The sequence below is a fragment of the Acinonyx jubatus genome, chromosome A3, assembly GCF_027475565.1.
Source record: "Acinonyx jubatus isolate Ajub_Pintada_27869175 chromosome A3, VMU_Ajub_asm_v1.0, whole genome shotgun sequence".
Classification (NCBI taxonomy): Eukaryota; Metazoa; Chordata; class Mammalia; order Carnivora; family Felidae; genus Acinonyx; species Acinonyx jubatus.
The window spans coordinates 59,513,224-59,535,477 of NC_069388.1; the positions used below are offsets into that span (position 1 = coordinate 59,513,224).

The following is a 22,254-nucleotide window of genomic DNA, read 5'->3' on the forward strand; positions in this document are numbered from 1 at the left end:
CACGTTATACCCCCTCCCACCTCACGTCCCCGGCGCGGCAGCGGCTGGCTCAGCTCTGGTTGTGTTTGAAGCAGAGAGGAGTTTCTGTAACTATGGCGAGATCCGGACAGGAGCAGGAAGCCGAAAGCACAGCTGCATTCAAGGTGCTAAAGCGGGCGATGGAACTGGACTCGGAGTCCCGGTACCAGCAGGCTCTGGTGTGTTACCAGGAGGGGATTGACCTGCTCATGCAGGTCCTGAGAGGTGAGCAGGGAGCCGTGGAGAGGATACCAGAGGAAAGGAACTGGATCCGCAGTTTCTGGGGAGTGAAAGTTAAAAACCCTTCTTGTACACCACCAGGAAGCAGTCACAAACAGAAGGTTGATATTCTACAGGACAAGTGGACTGTTTTCTTTTAGATTGATGTCATCAAAAAAGACAGGGTCAGTACTCTAGATTTTGAAGAGACAGAATCAAATCTAAATATATAAGCCTTGATAGGACTCAGGTTCGAAAGAAATGTAAAAATACATTTTTGGATCCTTTTTGGAAAGTTTGAATATGGATTGGGTAACAAATTATTGACTTTGTTAGGTAGCATGTTTTTTTCTAAAACTGTCCTTGATTTTTAGAAATGCAGACCGAAGTGTCTTGGGAAGAATTTGTCATAATGTCTGAATTTAATTTTAAGGGGGGGGGGGAACCCGGAGCAAATGTGGCAGAATTCTAGCAATTCTTAAATCTATGTGATCGGTAATAAGGGTGTTCGTTACACTATTATCTTTGCTTTTATGTTTAGATATTTTCGTTAGAAGTAAACAAAAATAAAATCACATAGCGGTAGAATACCTTAAGTACCTTTAAGTACACCTTAAATAACGGGTGTACTGAAATTCGTTGTGAGAAATACATAGGATTGTGGGTGGGCACAGCGAAACTTGATCTGTTAATATAGTTATTCAATGTTGAGAAGTACCCAAATAACCATTAACAACCGGTACAATCTCTGGCACATAGTAGACACTCAGTGATTATGTATTAAACTGATTTAAGTTAAGTCTGGCCCCTGGTCCCCACGCCCTGTAGCTCCCAGTCTGGCCGAAGATCTCCCCTGTGTGCCTTTTAGCCTAAGTATTACAGAAGCTTTTGGACAGCAGAGGGCGCTTTTCAGGGTTGGGGGCTTTAGTAGTAAAACTACTTTGGGAAGGCCCAGATGATGATGAAGATGAAGATGATGATGATGGAGAAGAAGAAGGAGATGATGATGATGGAGGAAAGTAATTATCATTTATGAGTGCTGAGTGCTAGGCACTGTCAGAGCACATGAACATCATGATCTTGTTTCATCTTTACAATTGCCCCGAGAAGTAGGAGCTGATGTTATCCTCATTGTACAGCATAAAATTAAACTTTTCAGTTCCACTACAGTTAGTCAAAATTGGGAGCCCAAGGCTTTAAAGACTCTGGTATACTGACTGCCAAAAAAAGAGAGGGTGTACAGTGTTGGTCAGGTGGATCATTGCTTAAGTTCCAGTGCTCTAGGGTTGTCAGGTCAAGCACTACTCAAGTTCTGGCATTCTGGGAATCTGAATCAGGAGAACTATAGTTTTGCTCCTGTGTGCTCTACTGATTCTACAGAGGTTATATAGAGACAGTGACCTGATCTTACAGGTTAAGATACAAATGCAAATAACTCTAGTACAGGAAATAAGTGCCAGGAGAGAGAGATGGACAATGAGGATTTAAATAGTTAAAGGTCATTTGGGGGAGGAAAGGTGGAGGTGGCTTTTGAGGAATAAGTAGAATTTCAGAAATGAAATTCCGCAGAGTGTTTAAATTCTGTTTGTGCTATTTTTACCAAATAAGTGGTTCACTTTGGTTCATTGTGTGTCTCTAGAAGAAGAGTGAGAAGTAAAGTAGATTGAGGTGTGGTGTGGATGACCTTCACTGCCAGGAGATTTTAACTCCTTCCATAGACAAGGAGAAACCATTTAAAGTTTTTATAAAGGAGTGATGTAATTAGAGTTGCATGTCAGGGCTTGTCTCTATTAGGAATATGGTCTCCTCCCAAATATCTGCATAGCATACTCCCTCTTCTCTTTCAGTTTTTTATATAAATAGTACCTTCACTGTGAGGCCTTTCCTGACGTCCTGTGTAAAGTTACAACCCCATCCCAGGACTCCCTTGTTTTCTTCCTTGTTTTATTTTATTTAATAGCACTTATCACAATCTAACATACATATTTTACCAACTTCCTTTTATTGTTGTCTTTCCTCCCACTTGAATGATAGGGGATAATCATGTCTGTTTTATTAACTGCTGTAGCCCCAGTGCTTAGAACAATGTCTGGCATGTGGTAAGTTCTCAGTAAATAATTCTTGAATAAATGAGTGAATATGGCAAGAGTGTGGGGGAGATACTAACCTGAAGAGACTGAAGTAAAGCAGACCAATCGAGGAGCTTCTGCAGGAATCAAGATGAGAGGTGAGAAGGGCCTGAAGGAACCAGAGGGGTGACACCAATATTAAGAAAGGAGGAGACAGTCTGGATATTGAATAATTGGCATTAGGACATGACTAGATGTGGGAGTGAGGTTCAGTGGAATCCAACCTGCTGTAAGTAAGCCTAGGAAACTGAGATGTGATGTTTGAGGAATGGGTCTACATTGTTAAATTCTGCCAGCTGATCGAGGGTGATCGTTAAGAAAGGACTACTTTATTTACAGAGGACAGAGAAAATAGAGTATATTTATAGGCAGTCGCAAAGTAATAGTGGAATTTAAGAAAAGAGATATTATAGTCTGGTTCTAAAGGAAGCCCAGAGTATGGTGAATGAAAAAAATTATGTAGGTGATAATGATATTAACAAAATTTATTATTTCCTACAAGCCAGTCTCTTTGATCATTAATCATCTCCCTAAGGAACAATTTCTCTTTGCGTGTTACAGTTGAGGATACAGACAGGTTGAATAACTGGCCATGGTCACACAGCAAAAGTGGCAGAGCAAGTTTTGAACTAAAACCATGTGACTCCAGATGCTTTGCTGTTAACCACTGTTCACACTGCCTCTTTGTAACAGAGACCATAAAATGCTTAATCCTGATAAAAAGACCAGTTCAAGGTTTTTGAGTTTAAAGAAATATATATAAACCTAGTAGAAGAATATGAGTTCTCATATCACCTTAGGAGCAAAAACAGGATTCCTCACAAGAGATTTATAGATTATAAATGGATAGATTAGGATTTTCTTAAGCTACTGAAGTATAGGCATGAGAAAGTAGGGATCTTGATACTAATTTTCAAGTAGAAGGACTTGAAAAGAAAAGAATTCAGTAATTATATTGATATCAATAATTTTTTTTTAACATTTATTTATTTTTGAGAAGAGAGAGACAGAGCATGAGCGGGGAAGGAGAAAGAAAGAGGAGACACAGAATCTGAAACAGGCTCCAGGCTCTGAGCTGTCAGCACAGAGCCCCACGCAGGGCTTGAACTCACGGACCGCGAGATCATGACCTGAGCCGAAGTCGGACGCTGAACCGACTGAGCCATCCAGGCGCCCCATATTGATATCAATAAAATGTTGGAAACAACCTGAATACCCTGGGAAGAAGAGAGGTTGAATAAAGTGTGGTACATCCACACAATGGAGTGCTATACTGCTGTAAAAAACAATGAGGATCTGTGGAAGCGATATGGAGTGATTTCCAGGATACACTGTTAGGTGAAAACTACAAAGGACAAAGAGATCTATGGTATGCTATCCTTCATGTAAAAAGGAAGATATTCATGTGTCTCCTCATTTGTTCGAAACAAAGGAAGGATAAAAACAGAAACTAATGAGGTTTGTGGGGTGGTGGAAAAGAGGTACAAAGAAGGAAGGAATGGGAATGGGGTAGCAAGATGAGGAAGGAATAATGCTGCTCTGAATTATTCAACTGTGATACAGAAGCAGGTGGACAAGAAAATAGGTAACTCAATTATCTCTGGAAATAGTATTTTGACCATATTCTGTAAGGTTAAAGACAAAATGAATTATATACAAACATTGTGTTTTACTTGGTAAATGTTTTTCTCCCAGAGGTAGAAACTACTTTATATGAGTCTTGAATAAGCCAGTATATATACTGTGGATAATAAAAGAAGTTACACATAAGGAGATAAGGCTAGTATGAACCCTGTGGGATCCAAGTTATCATCATGAACTTATGGTTTTTAATATATATACAGATGTGTAGACACGGAAATAAAGGCAGATATATGTGTGTGTTAGTAACCCTATATATATTTACTTTCTAGCCACAAATTGAAAGGATCTGGAAGTAGTGACAGGACTCCCCTAGTGGCAGCAAGTATACTCAGCACCCAGAATTGGATTTCTTCATACCATTCTCCAATAAAAGGAACTTAGGGCTTTGGAAAAATGGTTGATTCCAGGGCTGGGGCAGGGAAAATACAAGATGAGTTTAGAACATTTTGCACCAGAAAGCAAGGAAGTGCTCAAAATATAATGGGTCATGTTGAAAGTACAGGGGTCAGCCAACATGCAGGAGCTCTCAAAGCCAAAGCTGATAAAGTTAGGGCAAGATAATAATATTGCATTTGCAGCAACATAGATGGAACTAGAGAGTATTACGCTAAGTGAAATAAGACAGAGAAAGCCAAATACCATATGATTTCACTTATATGTGGAATTTAAGAAACAAAACAAATGAGCAAAGGGAAGACGAGAGAGAGGCAAACCAAGAAACAAACAGACTCTTAACTATAGAGAACAAACTGATGGTTACCAGGGGGAGATGGGTAGGGGGATGGGAGAATAGGGGATAGAGATTAAGGAGTGCACTTGTGATGGCCATTGGGTGATGTATGGAAGTGCTGAATTACTATATCATACACCTGAAACTAATATTATACTGTAAACTAACTGGAATTTAAATAAAAACTTAAAAAAACAATAGTATTGGATTACAACCCATAAAATAAAATAAATATGCATGAGTCGATACTGATACAAATTGATCACTCAATAAATAAATAGATGGGGGAGAATGGACAGCTCTTCCTTATAGTAGCATTCCAGTTTATAAATTAATTAGGAATGATGGAAATAGAGAATCCCTGTTTGACAGACACTGCAGTGATAACTGTTGTAGGCAAGGACTATCAATGGATGCTAAAATTAGGGGGTGAAAGAGTGATGAGAAACAGGATATCTTCCCACAAGATACTTATTAATTATGAAGGACAAAATAGTGATTTTACAGTGGAGTGATCTTTGAACTCACCAGTAATGACATATATTGACATCATGTACCGAGAAGGGCATGCTTTCATGATTTTCTTCCCCAAAATGCATAACCTCAATCTAATCATGAGAAAACACCAACAGCCCCAAATGAGAGACATCCTACAAAATAACTGACCACTGCACTGTTTCCCCAAATGTCAAAATCATAAAAGGTAGAGAGGCTAAGGACCGATTTCAGATTGGAGGAGACTAAGGAAACATGACAATTAAATGCTGTGCAGGATTGTGGACCAGAAAATGAACTTTCTCTTTCTCTAGTGGGAACATTGGTGGAATACAAATAAGGTTTGTGGATGAGTTAGTAATGTTGTATCAATGTTAATTTCCTAACCTTGATAATTGTAGCATATTCACATGATATGTTAACATTAGGGGAGTTTGGGTGAAAGGATACTGTGTGCCATTATTGCAGCTTTTCCATAAATATAAAACTAATTCAAAGTAAAATGTTGTTAAAAAGTGGGAGTTTAAAAATGAAATTATTATGGAAAATATAAGTAATAGCAAAAAGAAGGAATGAGGGAACCAGAAATGATTTAGGGGCGAGGGACTTGGGGTAAGGTTTTATTGATAATATGTATTCAAAAAATACCTTATATTTTTTGGGTGACTGGGAAAAAGACTGAGCATGAACTATAATGGGTAAGTCTGGAAGAGAAGCTGGTTTTGTGGAAGAAAGATAGGTATTGTTTCCTGTGTTTTGATTATGTTAAGATTTCAGACTTAAGGTTGATTAGGACGAAATGGTTCTCAGACTCAGGTTTGAAAATAAGCCACCTTTGTCATCACCTCATCAAATTTGGTATCCCCAGCAGTGAGACACAGTGTCAGAGTTCCCACTCCTAAATAAAGCTGTTTCAGATGCTTAGTGCAAAAATGGAGGTCTTGGTGATCAAACCAAATTTGAGCCCATTTGTGTATTTGAGGATTGAGGCAAACCATGCTAAATAGGACAGGAAATTTGTGGAAGAGTTGGGAAACTGGAAATAATGCCTGTTTAAATAGAAAAACTTTTTGGAAATTTGAGAGTGTATTTTTTTAATTTGTAGGCACCAAAGATGTTACAAAGAAATGTAATCTCAGAAAACAAATTTCTAGCTACATGGATAGAGCAGAAATAGTGAAGAAATACACGGATCAAGAAAAAGAAGGTAAAGAGGCTGTTTTATAGAATGTGTCCATAAGTAAGTGTGACAAAGCCCATTTCATCCAGTGTTTCTGGCTCTGCCTTTTGTAACTCTTTGTGGTCTGGACCATTTATCCCTGGGAGCCTATAGTGTTATTCTGCATTTCCATGTCCCTATATATAACCTATATTCTTAACCCTTTTAGGTGGGGAGGTGATTTTCACACACCCTCTTGAGAATATCTGATGAAAGCTATACATACTGCAGAACTTTGCATGCCATTTCAAGGAATTCACTGCAGATCCTTATGAAGCTTATGTGTGGACTGGAGTTGAAATAATACTACGCAGAAATAGGAAATGTAAATCCTGTATTTTATTTCTGTTTCACTTTCTAAAATGACCAAAATGTTAAAGTAGCTAAGGAAACTCCTGGGACTTCTTTAGGATTTTGCTGTGAACTAAAACATTTCAGGAGTGAAGTATTCCTAATGACTAGAGATGCCACTAGTTGTCCTTCCCTACTTACTATTAATCTACTTATGAGCATCCAGTTTACAAACATGTCTATAATTGGTCATTACCACCGTTGCCTGGCATAATCCTACTTTTTTTTAGCCAAAGTTACTACTGTCCTCAAAAAACCAGTGCCTCCAGACCTCAGCTGCTCTTCCTTGCTATCCTTATATGGCCCTCCCCTACCTCTTCCTAGTATTCCATATGAGCCCCTACCCTGGGTACCCCCCGCCCCAGCGAGCTCCTCTGTTGAGTGGGAATAAAATTGTATTTCCTTCACCCCAAATTGAAACTCACAATGAAATTTCCTTTTAAAACATTGATGAAATAGAGTACCATCAGCATTGTGGTTTGAATACATTGGGTTAAGTTAACCTTTGTGGGTAGCTTGGCTTGAAAACTGATGCATAGTTGCTAGTAACATCATATCTTTGGAAATACTAGGAAAAAAATCCAAACTACTGTTTTTTAAACAAACTTTAAATTGGCAACCATCACATAAATTAGGAACTACCATTAGGGGTCATGTTTTTAAAAAAATCTTAAAGATCTTTGATAACTTACTCAATAATCATTCGTTTTGAATGAACAAAAACTATGGAACTGTTTTACTGACCCTGTGCAATCCTAGTCTTGGGTTGTTAAGAAGTGCTAAAATTACTACTTAAAGTACTTTATGGGGCACCTGGGTGGCTCGGTTGTCTGTGTGTCCAACTTCGGGTCAGGTCATGATCTCGCAGCTCATGAATTCGAGCCCCACATCAACTCTCTGCTGTCAGCATGGAGCTGGCTTTGGTTCCTGTCTCCTTGTCTTCCCCTCTCCAGCTCCTGGTTTCTCTCTGTCTCAAAAATAAATAAAAACATCAAAAAAAATTTAAATACTTTATAAGTTCTAAGAAGGCCTTCTAAATTCCATGTATTTATATGTTTAATACTTTAGCCGTTAAATTGCAGGACACAGAAAGACTTATATCTGAAGAGAAGGACCACATAGCCACTGAGTTATATAGCTTATGGTTCTACTCATGGTGACAGAATTATCAGCTGTCATTATACATATAGACTTCTCTTGAATAAACTGCCTGGTCTATAGGATTCAGCTCAAGAACCTCTTCCAAGAAATCTCTGGACTTTCCCATTTGACCTCCATGAAGGCAGAACTCACTTATGGAATTCTTTGCCTTATTTATTTCTGTACATATAGCATCTTGCATTGTGCCTCGTATATATGTAGGAGGCATTCAGAAATGTTTGCTGAGTGGAGGAGTTAAAAAAATTAACTTGTATCTGATCCTGATTAATCACTATATGTAAATAGTATAAAAAGAAAATAAATTGTCACTGGTTTTATTATTGAAACTTGTGTTTTTTAGATGGAAAATATCATCGGCAGATTAAAATAGAAGAGAATGCAACAGGTTTCAGTTACGAGTCACTTTTTCAAGAATATCTTAATGAAACAGTCACAGAAGTTTGGATACAAGATCCTTATATTAGACAGATTCATCAGGTAGGTGAAATGCAGAAAAATATGATGAAATGTTACTTAAAATGTATGAGTTAGTAATAACCCGTCATGATGTCTTTCAGCTGTATAACTTTCTTCGATTTTGTGAGATGCTTATTAAGAGACCATGCAAAGTAAAAACCATTCATCTTCTCACCTCTCTGGATGAAGTAGGTATCTGGAAGCATTTACTCTTTCTTCATGAATTTTGTTTAGCTAGGAGATGTAGTTTGAGCAAGGAAATGTGGACACAGTGCTTCAGCTAGAGCTATTTCTTTGGGAATTGTACAACAATAGGCCTAAAATACCTTCAGAAAAATGCTATTGACTTTTCTGATTTTGTTGTATCTTGCATTTGGCTACTTTGCTAAACTATAATTCAAATAGTTTGTCAGTTTAGTTTCTTGGATGTTCTAGGAGATGATCACACTGTCTGCACTATTGACAATTTTGTCTCTTTACCAATGATTATATCTTTTTCTTGATTTACTGTATTGGCTTTCTGGTGGATCATAGCATGATAGTGAGCATCTCTATCTTGATTTTGATTTAAATAGGAATGCTTCTAAATAAACCAGAATTTTAAGATTAACTTGAAGAAAGCACCCCATCTTAATAACTAAATAACATTACAAAAACACATTTTAGGAGATAGGATAGAATTGTGTTATGTGTACATTAGAAAAAAACAATTATTTTGATAAAAACAACTGCCATTAAACTGCTTCATACTTTTATTGCTTCTTTGAGATAATAGACATTGAAACTAGTATAGAATCTTTCCCATTTTATCTGATACACATTGTGTAGCTTAATGATAATTTAAAATAGTAATAACTGAACAGAAAATCATATCATATTTTTCCTATTAACAGGGTAGTGGGAAAGAGCAGCAAAGTAGTGGCCTGCAAGAAATAAAAGAGTCACTCAAGAATCATGGAGTGCTGTTGGAATTAGAATATTCTTCTTCAGTACATGACCGAGAAATTAGGTTAGTTATAGCAGTATTTTAATTTTTATGCAGTTGAATATACTTACTTATTTTAATGCAATATAATTGCATATAAATATTCAGTTTATTAAAATTTTAAATAAAGCACAATTTTAGTATCTTTTCACTTTTTAGGAAAAAATCTGGCTTATTATATCTGAGTTTCATATCTCTTAATGGAATAGTTTACATGTTCTGTTTCACGTGAGAAGAGGAAGTACTTTTCTATTCAAGCATACATATAGTGTTGGGGTATTAGGATAATTTTCTGGTGGTAATATTTAATATTCTGATTATTTTAGTATTCACTTATATTTTATGAAATAATCTCATAGGCATGACAGTACGCAGCAGTGTCTACAAGGAGACAGTATATGCAGGTATTTTAGTAATATGTTCCTCTGTTTCGCACAGTAGCTTTCATATGTTTATAGTGAGTGCACCTTTAGTTTTAATGAAAACTTAAGCACAACCTAAATGCAAAACAGCTGAAAATGCAGCTGCTGTGGTTGAAGCAGAGGTCGGGGTCCAGAGTTCATCCTGCGTATGTCCTCCATCTCTAGGTAGGGAAACCCCTGCAACGCACCATAGCCTGACCTGAATACATTTAGCAGAACAGGAAAGTTTTATCAGAGGTCTGAAATTCAAGAATAAGATATAATTTACTTGACAAACTTGTTACCATCTAATCAAACCAACTAATGGTTTCTTTGGACATTTTATTTCATTGTAGACACGGCCCATGAATAACTCCAAGTTTGGTTCAACTCATGCCACTGGAGAAAATGATTTTCTTTGTTAGGGGGAAATTTTGCTGACACTTACTACACTACATCTTTGATAACTGTCTGACTTAAATGTCTGGAATATAATACTGTATACTATTTCAATAGGTTTAACAATGGATGGATGATTAAGATTGGAAGGGGACTTGATTATTTTAAGAAACCACAGGTAAGATATAGTCTTATGAGTAAGTATGTTGTACTTTTTGTAACATTTTAACAAATGGCTTTGGACTTTTTTATTAAAAAAAAACAAAACAGCTCTTTTCTTCTCTTCTTAGAGTCGTTTTTCCCTTGGATATTGTGATTTTGATTTAAGACCATGTCATGAAACAACGGTGGACATTTTTCATAACAAGCACACAAAAAAAATATGATGGGCAGTAACTTAATTTGCATTATATATTTATATTTTAAGTGAATATTGATTTTGGGTTTTTTTTTTTTTTTTTACTTTGGACAGATCATTTCTATAATTATGTATTCAATAATAAATGTTTACATTTCTACTAATTTATGGATTCATTGTTCAGTTATGTAACCAATCCTAAATATTTTTTATAAATATATTATTTAGTGGATTTACAGGATTTCTAGTCATATGATTAATTTAAACATTTTACCAGCTTTTCTCTTAATTTGACTATTGGGGAATGAATCAATAAACAATGAGAACCTATTAGGAAGATAAATTGAATGTTAATCTTGCCCCTGGGTAAGATATAAAAAGTCCAGGAGGAAAAAATCATGGATTAGAGTACTCTTTTTTTTTTTTTAACGTTTATTTCCTTTTGAGACAGAGACAGAGAGAGACAGAGCATGAATGGGGGAGGGTCAGAGAGAGAGAGAGGGAGACACAGAATCCGAAACAGGCTCCAGGCTCTGAGCTGTCAGCACAGAGCCCGACGCGGGGCTCAAACTCACGAACCGTGAGATCATGACCTGAGCCAAAGTCAGACGCTTACCCGACTGAGCCACCCAGGCGCCCCTAGAGTACTCTTAAAAGACAGATGGGCTTGGGGCACTTGGGTGGCTCAGTCGGTTAGCATCTGACTTCAGCTCAGGTCATGGTCTTGCCCTTCCCGAGTTCAAGCCCCACATCAGGCTCTGTGCTGACAGCTCAGAGCCTGGAGCCTGTTTCAGATTCTGTGTCCTCCTTTCTCTCTCCCCCTCCCCAATTCACGCTCTGTCTCTCTCAAAAATAAACATTAAAAAAAAAAATTAAAAAAAAAAGAGAGAGATGGACTTGTAGTTCTAATAACCAAGGAAAAAATACTAATTTTATTACAATTAAGTGTTTTTGGCAGAAGTACACTAACCTTGATTTATCCAATATTACCTAACTTCATAAAGGCAAATCATCCCAATTATACAGATGCATTTTGCATCATTTAACCTTGGCTGGCACATTTGTAAAGCTTTGCGTCTTAGAATCAACTATTCTGGTTAAGCTCATCCATCCAGATGCCAGATGACTGGTTGGGGACAAAGACTAGGTTCCATGGAGATAGGCTGGGATTGCAGACTATCACATATGGAGAAGACAGAAGATTACATTCAAGATTAAATAGCATGGAGGACCCAAGCCAGGTAGAAGCCACGGGAATATGATTGGGCAGAGTGGTCCTGGGTGGCTTGGACACCAGATTTATGTTTTACCTGTGGGAACCAGCAGTCACCTGACTGACTTGGCACAAAAGACCAAGAAGGAATTCCAGAGAAGTTCCTAATATTTTTCTTTGATGTGTTCAGGTTCACATGCTGATAATGCTAAACCTGAAAAGACTCAAACCAGTTTGCCAAGTTTTATTATATTGGAATTCAGGGTCTCAGGACAGCACTTGGAACAAGTGTTGGACTTAATCAGAAGTTACTTTCTGCAAAGTATCGTAGCTTAGCTTGCCATCCTGTAGACATAGAGTGGCTTTTCATTCAGGTGAGAACATGTATTAGAACTCCTTATTTTCATGTTAAATAACAACTCTGATTTCTTCTAGAGCATGTGAACTTATCATTATAGAGACTCAGCAATCTATAACTCTGTGAAATTAACTTTTATCCAATCTACATAGGAATCCTGCCTAAGAGATACTGATACTTAAGGGAGAGCACCTAACAGACATGCTATCGATAATACTAGATATTTGAAATCCATCCCCAGGTCCAATTAGGACATCAGAAGTCTACCAGATGCAAGTTACTTATTAAATACATCAAGAAATGTGCAAGAGCTATATGAGAAAACTATAAACTTCATATGGAAGAATATAAAAGAAAACTAGGGAAAAACAAATGATATTCTCAAAATGGGAAGGCTTAATAAGATGTCACTTCTCCCTAAGTTAATTTATAAACTAAATGACAAAGACACTTAACACTAGGAGACTTGCTTGACCAGCCAAAAAGACATAAAGCTACAACATATATATTTTTAACTGTATGAACATAAGAATGGACAAAACAGTAGCAAAGAATAAGGAGTCTGGAAACATCTGGGAGAGGAAGTGAATGTGTGTAAGAGCCCTCAACATACAATAAAGGTGTTGTTCATATTAGTGGGGGAAAGAGTAGACTATTCAATAAATGTTTGGAAAAAACATTAGATATCTACCCCACATGGAGGTTATTGTGTTAAAGAGCCAATTAATTAAAAAAAATTATTTTAGCTCCACTAAATGTACTAAGTATAACATAAAACCCACGAATTATCAAGGAAAGGAAAAAGCAAAAGATGTGATCATGTAAATAGTTAAAACTTGACTAAAGAGACCATGAAAAGTTAAAATGAGATCAAATTTACAGCATACAGAGAAAAGGGTTAATAGTATTAATATATAAGAAAGATACCAGGGGTGCCTGGGTGGCTCAGTAGGTTGAGTGTCTGACTTCAGCTCAGGTCATGATCTCATGTCTCGTGAGTTCAAGCCCCATGTCGGGCTCTGTGCTGACAGCTCAGAGCCCAGAGCCTGCTTCGGATTCTATGTCTCCCTCTCTCTCTGCCCCTAACCCACTTGCATTCTATCTTCATCTCTCAAAAATAAGTAAACACTAAAAAAAAAAAAAAAAAAGAAAGAAAGAAAGAAACAAAGAAAGAAAAATAGCCAACTTTTCAGGAAGTAAGCTTAATCTTGCCTCTTCAACCTCACCAAGGACTTTGTGTTTTGAGCTATCTCCTTCTCTGCTCTATTGTTGCTGCCAGTACATATATCCCCAACTAGACACCTATTTCTTTGTTCTTCATGAACAAACTTCTTCAAGTTCTCTATTCAATTTTTTCCCATTTTCTACCCACATACTCATACTTAACTTACTTCAACCAGGCTACCCAGTCACTCCACTGAAAATGCTCTTGTCAAGGTCAACAGTGACTTCCATATTACCATATCCAGTGGCTACTTTCTTCCTGTTTCTTGGCCTTTCGGGAGTATTTGACCCAGTTGGCCACTCCCTTCTTGAAACTCTCAAATTCTAAGAAACACATTTTTTTTTCCTCCTCCATTGGCCTTCTAAATTACATACTAAGTAATAACCTCTTTTTTTAAATTTACACTCTCCCCCAAGTGATTATACCAGTAACTTCTTAGTGAAAAAGCAACAGAAACTGCTCTTACCTGATGTAAGCAAAAAAGAGATTATAAAGAATAGTGGGTAGTTCAGTCTATCAACACAAGAGCTACAGACTTGGCCTTGGAGGTTCTGCAGTGGAAAAAAAAAAACACATCTAGAATCACAACACAGAACTAATCAGATGATACCACTGCTGACTCCAATGCAAGGCCTGGCCTGAGTAGCCTTATTATTACTTATATCATTTAAAGTACAGGGTAATACACTGTCAGCCTCAGCACCTTTGCTGCCCCCAGATATTCAAGCTCCTGTCACTACTGCCAGAGAAGGGTTTTCACCATCCCAGGTTCTCTGCATCATGATCCATTCAGAATCTGAAGCAAGTGTATCTGATTTTCAGAGCCTAAGTCCTGTACCCTCACTCTAGATTCAAGAGAGGTTAGGAAAAGAGTACAGTGAAAATTTCAGTTTCCATAAAGGGGGTGGTGGTGTTGGTTTGCAACTTCTGGAGTTCAAGTGAAATTTCGAAACTGGCCTCCATACACTCAGGGTAAGGAGAGAGTGAAGAAAGAGGCAGACCTCTCCAGATTGGTAGGGGGGGGTTAATAAGCAAGGGAACTTACATATGAGGCTTGTCTTGGGTGGCTACAAGATAAGTAATTTCCACACTTGCCTTTAGAATCTCAAGAGTTCATGGAGGACCTGATGGGATTCAAGTCACATATACAGTCCAGATGGTCTCAGTAGCCTATTACTCTCTCAAGGCCGAGTCCTTGAGGTGGTTCCCAGTGTGGGAACAGTGGGAAGAACGTATATTCCAAGGACAGGGGGGACAGGAGCCTATGATTGCCCATATCCGGTCTGAGGGTCAACTGGCAGTCACATCCTTTTGATGACCTCTCCAACATCTGGGTTCTACCTCCTGCCAAGGTTTATAAGGTGGACAATTCCCCAGACATATTAAGGGGACTGAGATGCTAAACACTTTAAGCTTCAGCTGAATTATAATAGTTCACAATTACCATTTACATGGCTTAAAATATTATTTGTATGCTGTCAACTCCTAAATCTATAAACTAAACCAAAACTTTTCCTTGGAGTTGTGATCTCATATATTCAGCTGGCATTTCATCTGGCATCTCAGAAGCACAGGCATTTCAAATACAGTAAAACCTTGGATTGTAACTTGTTCTGTGAGCATTCTTCAAGATGAGTGAACATTTCTGATAAGTTTTAACTCTATAAGCGTGTGATATCTTGCAATACAAGTACTACGTGATGCCGAACGTCACATGATCACTCTCTTGCTGTGGGATTGTGGGTGATTGTCTCCTATGCTTGGATACTTGGTCTCAGGCCACGGTGTTGGGCAGAAATCAGTGATTTTTCAAAATGTTGGAAAGTGCCTACAACTGGCATTAGTTATTTTATGTCACCTCAAAGCACATGGACAGTCCTTTGCTTTTCCATACAGGAGTAAGCTTAGGAATGCTTTGCTTCATTCTAGGTCAGGCTGCCTGCAGATACAGACCCTTTCCTCTGCTGCCTTATTGCCAGTTACATTACATAGAGTATGACAAGAGTTTATTAACACTGTACTGTAGCCAACAGCCATGTGAAATGTATACAATGGCAGAAAGAGGTTGAAAAGAAAGATGGTAAGGAGGAGATGATTACAGTGGAAAAGGTTAAGAAGGAAATCATCAAGAAGTACGGACAAGGTATGTGAGTGGCCGAAATTGCAAGATTTTATAAGAAGTCTATGTCTGCATCTTGTCTGCAGAGGAAGAGGAGAAAAAGGCAGAGGAATTCTTCAAATGAGATGAGGGAGATGTGTAAAATGTGGGAGACCGTACACAATTTTGTAGAAAAATCACCACCCGAATAAGGCCGTAGCAGTACAAGCAATGAATCTGTTTAACGACAATGCAATGTCACATTTCTACAAAATCTTCAAAAGGCGGCAAGAGCAAATGTCATTGGATAGGTTCTGTGTTAAAGTTGCATGAAAAGAGAAAGATTCCATTGAGCCAATAGATAACAGAGGTTCCGTTAGTGATAGTGAAAGTCGTCCTACACAATAACCCTACTCTCTCTTGTCTCCCTCACAGCAGCCACGAAGGTTTTCAGAGGTAAGTGCAGGTTAATTTATTTTTCTTTATATTTTGTATTTTATTATTTTACATTATGTTACAGTATTGTAATCATTTTTATATGAATATTTTTGGGTTGTGGAATGAATTACCTGAGTTTTCATTATTTCTTATGGGGAAATTTGGTATACAAATGCTTTGGATTACAAGCATGTTTCTGGAACGAATTATGCTCGCAAAACAAGGTTTTACTGTAAAGGATGTTGCAACTGAACTTTGGATACACACTCCTCTACTCCCTGTTTACTCCCATACATCCAATTGCTCAAATAAATCTAGAAGTCATTCTTGATTCCTCATTCTCTTTTATCTCCAGGTGGAAACGATCAGAAAGTTCTGTGGACTCTAGCTGCAAAACATACCTTTTCTATTCCAGGTGATACCTGTTAAATGTCCCTTTTGGAACTTGAAGCCCCTAAAAACTTTCACCTGATGATATCCTTGCTCTTGAGAAACAAATGGTATCAGAAAATCATGAGTGCTTTATTGCACCGAAGCACATCATATCAAGATTTTTATACCTTTTTTAGAAAATAACTTTCACGGGGTGCCTGGATAGCTTAGTCGGTTGAGCGTCCGACTTTAGCTCAGGTCATGATCTCACCGTTCATGAGTTCAAGCCCCGCGTTGGGCTCTGTGCTGACAGCTCAGAGCCTGGAGCCTGCTTTGGATTCTGTGTTTCCCTCTCTCTCTGACCCTCTCCCACTCACACCCTGTCTGTCTGTCTCTCTCTCTCTCTCTCTCTCTCTCACTCTCTCTCTCAAAAATAAATAAACATTAAAAGAAAAGAACTTTCACATGTTGCAGCTTAAAAAATATGCCCAGAGAAATCTCTTCAAAATTGTTTACTTGCTATTTAATATTGCTGCAAAAGAACAGAAGGACCTGCCTATGAAACCTGCCTCAAATGAAGAACAGTTAGACTGCCAATTGTGTTTGTCCCAGGAGCCACTTGAAAAGTAAAATCCAGGACGCCTGGGTGGCTCAGTCCGTTGAGCGTTGGACTTCGGCTCAGGTCATGATCTTGCAGTTCAGGAGTTCGAGCCCTACATTGGGCTTGCTGCTGTCAGTGCATAGCCCACTTCGGATCTTCTGTCTCCCTCTCTCTTGTCCCTTCCCTGCTTCTGTGCTGTCTCTTAAAAATAAATAAAATAAAACATTAAAAATTAAAAAAAAAAGAAAAGTAAAATCCCCTTCACTTACTCCACTTCCACTTTGAGAGAACCAGTTGCAGGAAAATCCCTGTGTCCACTCCTGCTCCTTCTCTTCTCAAGAGAGAGAGAGAGAGAAGAGAAAGAGAAAGAAGGAAAGAAGGAAAGATGAGATCTGGACCCACTCAGTTACATGAAGAGAACTCATAAGAGCTCAATTCACATTAAATCCTAACTTCTAGTACATCATATTGTAACTGTATTTGGAGGTAAGGTCTTCAAAGAGTTACAAAGCTAAAATGATGTCGTTAGGGTGGACCCTCTTCCAGTAAGATTGGTGTCCTTATAAGAAGTGGAAATTTTGACACAGATATACACACTCAGAGGAAATGTAACAGCATTCCTATTGGTCTTAAGGGTTAACTTGCTTCAAGCTTATTCACTCCTTGCTTGCTGACCAAAATCTCTGTAGCATTACTAACCTTCTTCCCTTGAGATCCTGCAGACCGCTGACCTTGAGGAACAAAGAACCAGACTTTCTGGAAGATAAGACATGACTATACTCAAAAACAGCTGCCACTGACCATAGTATCCTCAGTAAGAGACATCTGGAAGCCTTGATTCCTGGTACAGGGATAGGAGTTGGGATTGCCTTGCCAGGATGTGGCTTGTTGGACTTCAGGGGCATCCTTTACTGAGAGACACCTAGGAGCCTTGATTATTGGTAAAGCAGAAGAATCGGGAAAACTTGCATGGACAGATGATTAACTGGTGAGCACCAACTTCTCTTGAACATAGTCCCCTTACCATTCCCTGTGCCTTCCCTTTTAAAAATTCTCCTGCTTCCCTTGGACAGGGAAGATGGGTCTTTGAGATGTTAGTCCGCCATTTTCCCAGGTTGCCAACTTCCTGAATAAAGCAGCCTTTCCTTTCCCACCAATGCCTGTCACTTGAGTGTTGGCTTTTGAGTGGTGACTTTGGAACTGGTCCTCTCTCTGGTAACAGAAAGGCTATGTGAGGACACAGCAAGAAGGCAGCCATCTGTGAGCCAAGGAGAGAGGCTCCAGGAGATACCAAACCCATCAACACCTTGATCTTGGACTTGCTAGCCTCCAGAACTATGAGAAAATATATTTCTATCGTTTAAGCCACCCAATCTGTGGTATTTTTTGTGGCCACCCTAGCAAACTAACATATACTGCTTTATTGTTTCCCTTTAAAAAGAATCCAAATTAAACCTTGCCCTGAAGATGGACATCATCCTTAATTTTTGACAAGTGTTGAATACTGTGTCAGTATCTTTCCATGGCCATTGCCAGCATCACCTCTGCTGGGATTCCTACAGTAGTCTTCCAAATGGCTTTCTGCTTCCTATCTTCCCTCACTCCAGTCCATTCTCCACAAAGCAGACAGAATAGTCTTTATAAGAACTGCAGTATCATTGCACTTAAAATCTTTCTCTACCTCGGGCTATCAGTCCCTACATAATCTGGTCTCTTTTTCTCTCCAGCTTTGTCTTGCTCCATTCTCCTCATGTTCCCACACTTCAATTTTTCTATACTTCCTTTGACACCATTAAAAACCTAGCTGTGGGGTGCCTGCGTGGCTCAGTTGGTTAAGTGTCCAACTCTTGATTTTGGCTCAGGTCATGATCTCACAGTTCATGAGTTCAAGCCCTGCATCACTGCCAGCACAGAGCCTTCTTGGGATTCTTTTTCCCTCTTTCTGCCCTTCCCCTACTCATGCTCTCTCTAAGTAAAACTTAAGAAAAATCTAGCTTTTACCTGCTTTAGGGCCTTCCTGTATACTGTTCTGTGTCGCAGATTATACTTTACAAAAATGGTTTCAGTAACATCTCCCAGACCCAGCAGTAATTTTTTAGAATGTTTGAGAGAAAGAGCGCATATGCGTGCACAAGCGGGGTAGGGGCAGAGAGAGGGAGATAGAATCCCAAGCAGACTCTGTACTGCCAGTGCTGAGCCTGATGCAAGGCTCCAGCTCACGCACTGTGAGATTATAACCTGAGCTGAAATCAAGTCAGATGTTTAACTTACCAAGCAACCCAGGGGCTACCCTGCCTCCCCCCACCTTTTTTTTTCCCTGCCTCCCCTTTTTTAATGCCAGCAGTGATTTTTAGAGTGACTTTGAGATTCCTCCCATGGAGAGGTGGTTATTGATGTTCTCTCCCCTTGAATTTGGATGCACATGGGACTACAGAAGTGATACTGTGTTACTTCCAAGACTAGGTCATAAAAGGAAAGAGTTTCTGTTGGGCTTGAGTCACTTGTTCTGGAAATCCAGCTACTATGTTGTGAGGAAGTCCAGGCAGGCTTGATTAGGCCCAAGTAGAAAGAAATTGAAGCCCTCAACTCACAGCCCCAGCTGAGCTCCCAGCCAACTGCCAGCACCAATTTGCCAGCCATGTGAGCCATCTTGATGTAGGTATTTCCAGCCCCTTAAGCTGTCCTAGCTAATCCTACTGGATCATATGAGCTATCCCCATCAAAGCTCAGCTCAAATTGTAGATTTGTGAATAAAATAAATGTTTTTTAAGACACTAAGTTTTGGAATGGTTTGTTAGTTAGCAATAGATAACTGATAAAACTTGGAATACTCTCCTCCCCACTCCCCTGTGCATGGCTGCTTTCTTCTCATTCTTCAGGTCTCTGTTTCAATGTCCTCTCCTTGATAGGTCTAGCTAGGTAGTCTCTATTATAGCTACCTGGGCTTTTGTTTGTTTGTTTTATAATTGTACACTGATTTGTCTGTCTACATTTCCTATTAGGCTTGAGTTTTTTACACTCAGGTCTTTAACTACTAATGGGTCATAAAATCAGTTTTTAAAAGCTGAAATAAAATTGAATATAAAATATCAAATAAATAGTATAGGGTAAACATTGCATTGTAAAACTTGTTACGTATAGGTAATATCTGTGCTGGTACACAATATAAAATATATATTTTTTACTCTAGTTTTTAACAAGTTTGAAAAGCCATTACACTAAACTGTCAATCTTGAGGTCGTATCTGTATCTTACTCACCATGAACATCCAGCAACTACAAAGTACCTGGGACACAGTAGGCACTCAAAAAGCACACAGTAAATACTGTAGAAATAAGAGAAATATATGAATGAACTGTAGAGACACAAAGTGTTGGCAGTGATTTTACTCTGAAGAAGTTTGGCACTGAAGAGAGAGAGACAGAACAAAACTTGAGCAGGGGTTTAGGGGAAAGAAGAGACATGAGCATGTTCATTCACTCTGGGTAAGGATCCAGTAAAAATGGAGAGAGAAAATGAAAGATAAAGAAGATAATTTTTTGATTGTACAAGGCCCAAACAGGTTGGAAAGGACAAAGATCCAGGTACAATTACAGGGGTTAGCCTTAAGGAAAAGGAGTTGAGAATGAAGGACAATTGTTGAGAAGACATGGGGTACTGAAGGAACTCATTTATGAAGGCTTCCACTGTCAAATTAGGAGTCAAGGTTTGTGACAAGAGCAGTGGAGCTCTGAACTTACGAGGAAACATTTGTGATTAAGGCCTTTGAAGAATGAGGGAGTCAATGGAGAGGAATTGAACCTGACGCCAATAGAGAATAAATACAAGTTGGAAACTGCAAATATTAAATTGGGTTAATCTGCATGATTACGTGAATTTTCCTCCAGCTTTGCCTGCCATCTGGGTATCATAGGAGTAAAAAATCAGTTGTTGGAAGAAAAATAATTTTAAAAAATGGCCACATAGGTCAAGAGAGAAAAGCAAATGAGAATGCTGATAAGAAAGGACAGTATACATGAAAGAATTCAGGGTTGGGTAGGAAGGGAGAGGAAGCAAGAGATTTGAAGAGTTAAGGGGTTAGAAAAGTGCAGTGGGCTCCTCTTTAATGGGAGAGGATGGAGGATAAGACACTTGAATAACATGGGGGTTAGAGGTACTGACCGTGGCACAGTTGAAAATCCACATATAACTTCGGACTTCCCCAAAACTTAACTAGTAGTCTGCTGACCAGAAGCCTTATTAATAACCATCAACACATATTTTGTATTATGTACTGTATTCTTGAAGTAAGCTAGAAAAAATGTTATTTAAAAATCATAAGGCAGGTGCCTGGGTGGCTCAACTGGCTAAGCATCTGACTTCAGCTCAGGTCATGATCTCATTGTTCGTGGGTTCAAGCCCCCCGTTAGGCTCTGTGCTGACAGCTCAGAGCCTAGACCTACTTTGGATTTTGTCTCCCTCTCTCTCTGCCCCTCTCCTGCTCATGCTCTGTCTCTCTCAAATAAAAAAATAAATGCTAAAAAAATTTTTTAAAAAAAATCGTAAGGGAAAGAAAATATTTATAGCACTGTAAAAAAAAAAATCTACATATAATTGGACCCATGCAGTTCAAACCCATTGTTCAAGGTCAACTGTATGATTAAAAGGAAGAAGTTTAGAATTTAAGGTATCAGAGGTGACAGAAAGCCTGGGTTGTATTCCCTAGAGGTAAGAAAACTAATTCTGAGATCACTGTCAAATAAAGTATACATCTCCATGGTGTAACAGGAAGGAGCAGAAATACATATCTGTGCTAGGTTAAAAAAAATAAAAAGCAATGAAGAAAGAGATAACATATCTATATGCCAGAAAATAGAAAATATGGACTAGGTGACACTTCCTAATGAGGAATAGTTACTGAAAGAGACTATGTTTTTTTTAAGAGACATACAATGAAGGTGCCTAGCTGGCTCAGTCGATAACAGCATGCGACTTGATCTCAGGGTTGTGAATTCAAGCCCCATGTTGGGTGTAGAGATTACTTTAAAAAAAAAAAAAAGACATACAAAGTAAACATTTTATTATCATTAAAACCATTAAGAAATTTATTTGGACTCACATTATTCCCTTAATTTTTTCACAGAGAATATTCCATTTACTGTGTAGTTCATCATCTTTAGGACATGTTTTATGTAATATACTTGTTAGCATTGTAGTTTCAATTGGGCAAAACTTACTGCCAATAAAACCTGCTTTTAATTTGTCACATATTTCCAGTGGCAACCAATGATCAGGTACTTCAATATTACAGATTTCAATTCTTCCATTCTTTATGTCTATGACTATTTTAATTTCCAAATATGACTGTCCATATAATACATTAAAGGAAGTGTTTATACTAAACT

At 38.4% G+C, this 22,254-nt stretch overlaps 2 protein-coding genes across 5 annotated transcripts in view; one reads left to right on the forward strand and one right to left on the reverse strand.

Moving 5' to 3' along the window:
* Positions 1-15: 15 nt before the first annotated feature.
* On the forward strand, positions 16-10,729 carry MITD1 (microtubule interacting and trafficking domain containing 1). Of its 3 annotated transcripts, none has more exons than XM_015065134.3 (7): positions 16-243; positions 6,341-6,442; positions 8,307-8,443; positions 8,524-8,610; positions 9,316-9,431; positions 10,325-10,385; positions 10,498-10,729. In XM_015065134.3, the coding sequence occupies exons 1-7, from the start codon at positions 93-95 to the stop codon at positions 10,591-10,593; spliced, it is 750 nt and encodes a 249-aa protein (XP_014920620.1). In that variant the 5' UTR covers positions 16-92; the 3' UTR covers positions 10,594-10,729. The 3 variants fall into 3 exon arrangements, with proteins under 3 accessions (XP_014920620.1, XP_053056451.1, XP_026928449.1); XM_027072648.2 differs by lacking the exon at positions 16-243 and adding an exon at positions 272-422; XM_053200476.1 differs by lacking the exon at positions 6,341-6,442.
* A 10,854-nt stretch (positions 10,730-21,583) lies between these two features.
* Positions 21,584-22,254, reverse strand: part of LIPT1 (lipoyltransferase 1) — a 2,797-nt gene continuing 2,126 nt past the window's right edge. Inside the window, exon 2 of one of the 2 annotated variants that reach the window (XM_027072647.2) lies at positions 21,584-22,254. This exon is cut by the window's right edge and continues 833 nt beyond it. In XM_027072647.2, coding sequence (XP_026928448.1) covers positions 21,965-22,254 — 290 coding nt within the window. In that variant the 3' untranslated portion in view covers positions 21,584-21,964. The other variant, XM_015065130.3, reaches the window with a different exon arrangement.